Source organism: Falco peregrinus, chromosome 5, assembly GCF_023634155.1.
Source record: "Falco peregrinus isolate bFalPer1 chromosome 5, bFalPer1.pri, whole genome shotgun sequence".
Classification (NCBI taxonomy): domain Eukaryota; kingdom Metazoa; phylum Chordata; class Aves; order Falconiformes; family Falconidae; genus Falco; species Falco peregrinus.
In genome coordinates, this window is record NC_073725.1 from 68,245,007 (window position 1) to 68,253,403 (window position 8,397).

An 8,397-nucleotide genomic window follows, 5' to 3' on the forward strand; every position below is an offset into this window, starting at 1 on the left:
GGGACCCAGCCCCCTCCGTGGCTGGGCACCCTGCCTGCAGCGTGGGGGTCAGGGTGCGTGCACCGGGGCTGACCCTCTGCTGCAGCCCAGCCCGGGCTCCTGAAACGCAGCCTCCCACATTCCCCAAAACTTTTTTTATTTTTCTATCAACCAAGCACACAGGCAAAGTCAGGGCAGCGCTGCCTCAGCTGTAGGGCTCCAGAGACCCACTCACAAAAAGACACATCACCGGGGGCTGGCCCTTGGGGCTCAGGACCCCAAGCTCCCCAGGATGCGGGACTGAGCAGTGTCCATGTTCCCTTTCGCTGCGCCGAGGGACAGCCCTGAGGGCTGCGAGCCAGCGCCCTGGCAGGCTGGGCTGTGCGTGCAGAGCGGTTAAAGGCAGCACCAGAGAAAAGCAGAGGTAGTTTCCCAGCATGGTGTACCAGGGCTAACGGGGAGTCCGTTTGCATTCCCGATGGGCCCCAGCAAAGCCAGGGAGGAGCAGGCGCCAAGGGTGCTGCTGCCCTTAAAGCTGAGTCTGGGAGCTGCCAGGTCTCCCTCGGGGGTGCCGGCGTGTGCCCCCACACTGGTATGCAGGGTCAGTGCCGAGCTGAGCTCCGCACCTGTGATTCAGCACCATCCCCACAGGGGGAAAGGCACCGTGGGTGAGTGTAAAAGCACTATCTGTAGTGACTGAATGGGGTGACCTTTCGCATGGGGTCCCCTCTCCTGCCAGCACCAGGCCAAGGAGAGGGGCTCTGTGAAGCAGCGGGACAGGCACACACTGCAGGCACTGTGAGGCTGGGAGGGGGGAAGGCAGGGGGAGGAGGTGCTCAAACCACGCACCACAGGCCCTGACACTGCCTTAGCTGGTTATCGGGGGCCCCAGAATCTCCCACTGCATCCTGAGTAAAACCAAAGAGGTGCAGGATTAGGCCCTGCTGGGGACCAGAGGGCTCCCATGAGGGTGCTGGGGTAGGAGGCGGAGCCTGTCCTGCCCTCACGGCCCTGGGCTTGCTCCTGCCTGGCTCCAGGCATGTGTGGCGACAGCCGGCCATGGCCAGCAGCTCAGAGGAAGAGGGGTTGCTCCTGCCCGGTCAGTAAGCGGTACGTGGAGGCCGGCATCGTCTTGATGTGGACCTAGGCAGAGACCCAAGATCAGCTGGGAGATGCCAAAGCCCAGGCTGGAGGGTGCTGGTGCAAAACTGAGCCCAGCCAACTCCATGTGCAGCTGCCCCGCAGCACGGGGGCCCTGGCCGTCACCCAGCTCAGGCCTGGCTCACCTCACTGACCGCCTGTGTGAGGATCTGGATGATCTTCTCATGGGGTGTTGCCACCACGCTCTGCCCGTTGATCTCGATGATGCGGTGCCCCACGCGGATGCCACCTCTCTCAGCAATGCCCCCACGCATCAGGCTGCAGATCTGGGGAGCAGAGCGCGTTGGTAAGAGCAGAGCTGTGCCCACAGCCATGCCCAACCACCACCTCAAACCCTCTCATCCGTGCAGGCTCCCAGCAAGAACTCTAGACTTGGGCGCTGCCTCCTCCAGCCCATGGCTGTGCAGCGAGGGCAGGGACGTGCTTTTGCTTTGCTGCCACCAGCGCGCCGTGCTGAGCTGTAGGGCAGCCAGGGAGCTCAGCTCCCCCCAGCCCCACATCGAGGCCTCATGCTCTCCTCAAGCCTGGGCTGCAGAGCCAGAGCTTCTCACCTGGGCACCAGCTCCTGCAGTAACCACAGCTCCAACGCATTTGGGAACATCGGACACTGCACAACGCAACCGTGCCACCCCCTCCACCGTCCACCCACCCCATCAACCCCCACTGGTCCTGGAAATGCCCCTCTCTGCCTTTCCAACACAGCCACTGTGGAGCCCAGAGCAGAGAGTGCTTAGGGTGCTGGAGACAGCAACAAGCATCACTAAGGTCACAGCAGGAAAGCCAGGAAGAAACCACCACCTTGAAAGCAAATAGCTGAAGAGCAGCAGTGAGACAGATCTGACTGCTGGTGCTGCAGGACAGCTACAAAGAGCCTTTTGCCGTGGCACAGCAGCACCCTGTAAAACCTCAGCCCCGGCAGGCACAAGGAACGCTGGAACTGTGCGCGTCCATGCGGATGCAGCCCAAACCGCGTGTCCCTCTGGCAGACAGGTGGCCGAAGCCCACGGCTGACCCTGGCCTGGCTTCTGCCCCCACCCCCACAAGCACTCACCACGCCGTTCTCAACACAGAAGCCCAGCTGATACTTGGAGTCAGGGCGCCGGATGACAGCCGTGGTGACAGGGGGACAGTGCACGATGTTCAGCACAACCTCTGTCTGGTGCTTCAGCTCCTGGAAGATGGGAGGGGGCTCTGTCAGACTTTGGAGACTATTTGGCATGGTTGAGAGGGGCGATGCAGCCACATTGCTCATGGGAGGGCTGAGGATTAGCAACCTGTTTTCAATGGGGAAACTGAAGTACACACAGGGATACTGCCGTGTTCAAATTCAGGGAGAACAACTTATAAATCCAGTTCAAGACGCCCCACTCTGCCCCTGAGGCCACAGTGTCCTTGCTTTCAGCTCATTCCTGCCCTGGGAGGTAGAAGATGCAACAGGTTCCCTCCAGGACAGATGCCTGCCTCCTCACCCACCCCCCTCCTCCGGCAGGGTCCTGCCTGCACCCCACCACAGCAAGTTTAGCTCCCCAGCTTTGTCCCTGCCTTGTCACATCCCCTCCTCCCAAGCACTCACAGCAGGGACTGTCGCAGCCCACCAGATAGGTGTAGGCCCCCAGACTCCTGTCCCCTCTTCCTCTACGGCCTCCTATCACTCATCTGCACACGAGCCAGGAGCATCAGGGGGTACCCCGGTATTACAGACACTCCTGGATGCATTCAGGCCAGTCCCCATGTCTGCCAGGGCTCTCGCTCACCAGGCCAGAGGCAGGCGGCAGCCTGCGCGCAGCCCCGGCTCACCCGGATGATGCTCTGGCAGGTGGTGAGGGGCAGCCCCACCAGGCTCATCCCGTTGACAGACATGAGGCGGTCTCCGATGCTCAGCTCGCCCGACTTCTCCGCGGGACCCCCGTGCATCAGGTTGGCAATGACCACTGTGGGCAGGATGGAGCCCCAGCCTGACTCCACGATGGCAATGCCCAGGATCTCCCCCTTCTGCTTCCGGATGCAGACCTGGGAGGGCAGGCACAGATAGGTCACAGTCACCAGCCACGGGGCACGTGTCCCAGCCCAGCACAGGTGTCCTGGGCTCACAGCCAGCTGGGATGGAGCCCAGTTTTGTAGGGAGCACCCCAGCTGCTCAGGGAGCCATGGAGGGGATGACGTAGAGGTGCCAGCAGGTACCCCATGCTGTCCCCACCACTTCAAAGCAGCTCTTACATCCTTGCAGTTCTCCTGCCGGGAGAAGTGCGTCAGCTCTGCATTGTATTGTTCCTGGTCCTCGAGAGCACGGCTGTACTGGCGAGGGCTCAGCTCGCTCGGGTCAATGCTGTTGGCCTCCAGGAAGCGCTGGTAGGCCACGCCAAACGCCTGTCCGATGGCCTGAGCGATGATCTGGGCCTGCGGAAAGAGAGGGGCTGTCTGTGCCCACGGCTCGTGGCCAACAGTCTCATGGCCAAACCGGAGCCAACAGGTGCTAGCACCCTGCAGTGCACAGCACAAGCACTGTGCCCTGGGAGCTCCAGGGCATCCCAGCCTCTTGCCTGCCCGAATGGGCCCCTTTACGGTGCCAGTCCTCCCTGCTTTTCTTGCTGGGCCCCTCTATGTCGCAGAGGTGCTCAAGCTGGGCTCCTTCCCCCTCTGTGCTCACCAGGACCCCCCAGCACAGAGACCCAGAGCACCCAGTCATTACAGCAGGATAGGGCCCAGTACCCCAATGTCACCCTGCCCTCCCAAGGGACTCGTGTGTCTCCTCACATCAGCCGAGTGGAAGACGTGGCAGATCATCTTGTAGAGCCGCTTTTCCTCTGCTACATCTGACCGCCGAGGAAGTTTCCGACGTGCCATGAGCACCACGAGGGAGCCGATGTCAGCAATGTAGGAGATGGTCTGGAGGGAGTGATCCATCATGGCCTCCTGACAAGAGGGACACAGAGAGAGACATTCAGCTCCCCCTGGCCCGATGGACCCTTTGGGCAGCCCGTGAGCCAGCCAGGCACCACCACAGGCAGGGAGTGTTTAGGTTCAACCACCACCCTGCTGAGATGCAGCTCAAATGCCTGGCACGTGCTGGGCAGAAACCACATCTACGCTAAAAGGTACAAGCAGCTCCTTCAATCAAGGACTCATCTGTGTCCCTGGGTGCTGCCAGGGGACAAGACAGCTCTTTCCCCTTATTATAAAGCAGAAACTAGTTCTGAAGCAAAAAGCTACAGAAATTTCAAGTCTAGGTTCCCTGGAGCCTGGTCTCAGAACCCAGCAGCTCCCACGAGGCAGTCTGCCTGAGAAGCCTCCAGCAGCCGTGCAGGGAGCCAGGGGACACGGCAGCACGTCTGTGTGGGATGGCTGCAGAGTAACGTGTCTCCTCCCAGATGTGTGTCCTTGCCCGTAGGCTATCCTCAGCCTGCCGTGGGTGCAGAGATCCCAAGGCCAAATAGGACGGTTTCAGCAGCCCCAAAGCCATGCGGGTGCTCCCGTTCCCTGCTCACCTGTGTGTCAGCCGTGAGCACCTTGATCCTCTGTGTGGAGACAAACAGATCCACCTCCGTCATGGGCTGGGACTCCCCCTCCGGTGCCTGCAGAACGAAGCACCCAGGAAAGCTCACGGCTGCTGCCAGGACTCCTCTGGGTCCCTGCCCCACTGCCAGGAGGTTCCCCTGGACACGTCCTGAGAGCTGCCCCATGCCCATGAGGGGCCAGGCTGGTGGCAGTCATGCCCCCCTACCCTCCTGCACCTTGATCCTGTCCACCGCCTCCTGGGCCTGTGCCATGCGGACGCTGGTTGGGGGGTTCCTCTCTGAGACCAGCTGTGTGGAGCCCAGGTACTTTGCCCCAAAAATCACACCGTCCAGCAGATCCTCCGGGTCACAAGGGCCTGGAACTGAGGCATCAGGAGGGACTAAGCAGGGGCTGGTCACCCCAGCTCTGAAAACCAGGGGTACCAACTCCTACTGCCCATTAGCTGTATTCCCACACGCAGCAAAGCAGCTCAGCGCTTGAGAGACAGACTCCTGGCATCACTGGGGGACCAGCTCTGACCCCAGGGCCGCTTCTCCCTTCCCTTGAGCACACCCTGGCATCCCTCTTTGTCCCTCCCCAAGCCTGAGCAAACACCCCCATCCCCGGTCTCTGAAGCACCCCCATTTGCTCAGCAAAGGGCAAGGTGGGATCAAATGAGCCACCCGGAGTCTGCAGCCACGTTCCCACCCTGCACGGGCACAGAGCCACGTGCTCCCCTCCCCGGCTGGGACCCCTGGTCACCCCACATTCGGGGTCAGAGCAGGAGGCTGTAGGTCAGGCCTCCTGGATGCTCTGGCTGCTTGAGCACAGAAGCAACTCACCCTCTTTGAAGGTCGAGCAGGAGGATTGGGATTTCCTGTTCTGCAAAGCAACAAGAGAGCAGGTGAGGCACTGATTGGGATCCCAGGGATTCAGCAGGCATGCTCTACAGCCAGGCTGCCCCTGGAGCACCAGGCCAGCGAGGGCACAGTGTCCCGGAGGCTGGGGGTGGGCGCACAGGGCCCTGGGGCTGTTCGGACCCACCAGCCTCTTCCCTGGGGCATGCACAGATCAGCCAGCCATGCAAATGCTCCCCTCCCCACTCAGGGCAGCAGGGGCCAAAGCCAGTACCGAGGGTCTTGTCCGGGCACCCCAGCAACATGAGGACCTGTAAGACCCGAGGAAAAGAAGTCTCTGGCTTCCCCCTGTCCCCACCCAAAACCCCACGAGGGAGCAGAGCCAAGGGGGTGCACTCACGGTCATGCTGCCCTGGGGTGGCTGCTCTGGCTCCAGGGCCAGAGTGGGAGGCAGGGCCACCCAGGCTGGCTCCGGGGAACTGTCCTGATTGCCCTCACAGGCAGAGTCGACCTCGCAGTGCACTTCTCCATAATACCAGCTGCCGGAAGTTCCTTCCTCCGAGCTCTCTGGCCTCTCCAGCCCTTCAGGCTTCTCCACAGCAGCCGGCTCCTCTTGAGCCTGCAGCATCTCCAGGTTGGTCCCAGCCAGGATATCGGAGCGGGCCAAGGGAGTCTCAGTGCCGGCCTCAGGCAGCCCCCCCTCATAGCACAACAGGCTCAGCAAGTCCTCCCGGTCGGCCTCGGCGAAGAGCAGCCCGTGGCAAGGCCGGGAGCAGGCTGAGTGCTGGGCACAGCAGGGCCGCGTTGCTAGGCCTCGGCCCATGGCCACGTGCAGCGGGCAAGGCCGGCACTTGCCCTGGCACTCACTGTCACCGCGCCGGGGCTGCTCGCTTGCTGGAGGGGCCGGGCCCGCACCTGGGGAGGGCAGCAGGCCCCGCTCCGAGGGGGGCGAGTGGTCGCTGAGGTTGGGGTCGAGGGTCTCCAGCTGGGCCAGCAGGCCCTGCATCTCCGCGGGATCAGCCTCCGCACCCTTGGCCCACTCGGCCCTGCCCGGGCGGGCACTGGCCTCGGGGGTCTCATCCAGCTCCATGCCCACCGGGTCGCCGCGGCTGGAGATCCGGGGGTGGCCCACGCCCTCAGGGGTATTCCCGGCACCGGGCTCCCAGCCGACGGAGCCCTGCGGTGCCGCGGCCGCCTCCTCCAACTCCCTTCCCGAGCCCTGGTAAAGCGCCGCTCGGCCGCGCCCGCCGTCCGAGGCTGCGGCAGGCCCCGGGCTGGGCCCTGCACCCCGCCGCCGGGCCTCGGGGCCGCAGCCAGGCCGCGGGGGGGCGAAGGGGGGCTCCTGGGACTGTCTCACACCCCGGCGGAGCTCGGGGGCGCCGGGCCGCGCCGCCGGCCCCTCCTCCGTGTCCATGGCCGGCGGCTCCGGGGCCTCGTCGCTGCCCAGACCAGGGGCTGAGGCCGCAGCCGCCTGGAAATCCATGCGGCTCTCCATGGCCGGCTCCCCCCGCTGGCGACCGAGGGCCGCTCGGACTCAGGGGGCCGGGGCCGCCGGCCGGGGCCGGGCCGGTCCCGCCGCCGCTTCCGGGCGCCGTCGCGGCGCATGCGCGGCCCGGCGTAGCCCCGCCCCTCCCGGCGTGCCCCGCGGTGCCCCAGCATGGCCGCCCGGCTGCTGCAGTGGCTGCCGGCGGCGCTGCCCGCCACAGCCCGCGGCTACGCCAAGAAGGCGGGTGAGCCCCGCCCCCGCCCCCGGGCCCGGCCCCCGCCGCTGCCCCCCGCCGGTGCCCCCTGCCCCGCCCCGGTGCCCCCTGCCCCCGCCGCTGCCCACTGCCCCAGCCTCCGGGCCCGGCCCCCGCCGGTGCCCCCTGCCCCCGCCCCGGTGCCCCCTGCCCCGTCCCGGTGCCCCCTGTCCCCGCCGTTGCCTCCTGCCCCGCCCCGGTGCCCCGTGCCCCCTGCCCTACGCCCGGCCCTTGCCCCGTGCCCGAATCCTGTACCCCCCAGCCCCGGCCTGCCTGCGGCCCCCCCCCAGCCCCCCCCGCCGCTCCCCCTCCCCACCCTGCACCCCCCTCCCCGGCCCGGGGCTCGGCGCCCCCGTTGTAGCCCCCCCTGACCGTGCCCTTGCCCCCACAGCAAAGGCCAAGGGCAAGCAGGCGCCGAAGGAGGCGCTGAAGGGGCCGGAGGTGTGCACGGACCCCACCATGCTTGCCACCCATGCCATGGGCGTCAACTACTTCAAGGAGGGCCCCGAGGTGGCCCTGAAACCAGACTCGGAGTACCCCGACTGGTAGGTGCTGCCCCACAGGCCCTGGGGCGCCTGGCCCCACGGCGCTGCCATCCCCGAGGCATAGGCGAGTGTAGGAGGGACGCGGAACTGTTTGGGGAGGGGGGGGGACTGCCGCCCTGCAGCCCAGAGACCCTCCCCAAGGGGCAGGGGGGCTGGCTGGGCCTCGCTGTGGATGTGGGTGAGGGATCTGCATGTCCTGGCCGCGCGCTGCCATCGCTCTGGCCTGTGCTGGTCCCTTTGCCCTCCTGGCCGCAGCCTCACATCCTCTGCCTTCGCTTCCAGGCTCTTCAAGATCCACCTCGGGCCCCCCAAGAAGCTGGAGGAGCTGGATCCCGACTCCATCGAGTATTGGAGGCGCCTGCGGAAGTACAACACATGGCAGCGCAACAGGCTGAAGAAGGGCAAGAAGCTGTAAGCGCGGCAGCACTTGGGGCACAGGTGCCACCCTGTGTGCCAGAGTGGGACCAGCTCCCACTTCCAGTGTCTTTTTATTGTTGTAAACAAACAATAAAGCCCTGAGGCTGACACCTGTTACGGCGGCTGTGGCAAACACCCAGGGCCCCTCGTGCCACGGGCCTGTGAGGGGCTGAGGCAACACAGGCCACAAATTTTCAGTGGATT

General features: G+C 65.0%; 2 protein-coding genes across 3 annotated transcripts; one reads left to right on the top strand and one right to left on the bottom strand.

The window, feature by feature from the left end:
• Nucleotides 1-119: 119 nt before the first annotated feature.
• On the bottom strand, nucleotides 120-7,022 carry APBA3 (amyloid beta precursor protein binding family A member 3). Of its 2 annotated transcripts, XM_005240850.4 has the most exons (10): nucleotides 5,893-7,018; nucleotides 5,478-5,517; nucleotides 4,872-5,017; nucleotides 4,626-4,712; nucleotides 3,895-4,053; nucleotides 3,358-3,537; nucleotides 2,938-3,150; nucleotides 2,192-2,311; nucleotides 1,266-1,406; nucleotides 120-1,122 (listed from the first exon to the last, which is right to left on the bottom strand). In XM_005240850.4, the coding sequence occupies exons 1-10, from the start codon at nucleotides 6,985-6,987 to the stop codon at nucleotides 1,051-1,053; spliced, it is 2,253 nt and encodes a 750-aa protein (XP_005240907.2). In that variant the 5' UTR covers nucleotides 6,988-7,018; the 3' UTR covers nucleotides 120-1,050. The 2 variants fall into 2 exon arrangements, 1 of the variants encoding a protein (XP_005240907.2); XR_008747399.1 differs by lacking the exons at nucleotides 120-1,122; nucleotides 1,266-1,406 and adding an exon at nucleotides 2,415-2,554 and having other exon boundaries at nucleotides 5,893-7,022.
• Nucleotides 7,023-7,071: 49 nt separating this feature from the next.
• Nucleotides 7,072-8,301, top strand: MRPL54 (mitochondrial ribosomal protein L54). The gene is made up of 3 exons (XM_055805567.1): nucleotides 7,072-7,222; nucleotides 7,623-7,776; nucleotides 8,059-8,301. The coding sequence occupies exons 1-3, from the start codon at nucleotides 7,150-7,152 to the stop codon at nucleotides 8,189-8,191; spliced, it is 360 nt and encodes a 119-aa protein (XP_055661542.1). The 5' UTR covers nucleotides 7,072-7,149; the 3' UTR covers nucleotides 8,192-8,301.
• Nucleotides 8,302-8,397: the final 96 nt, after the last annotated feature.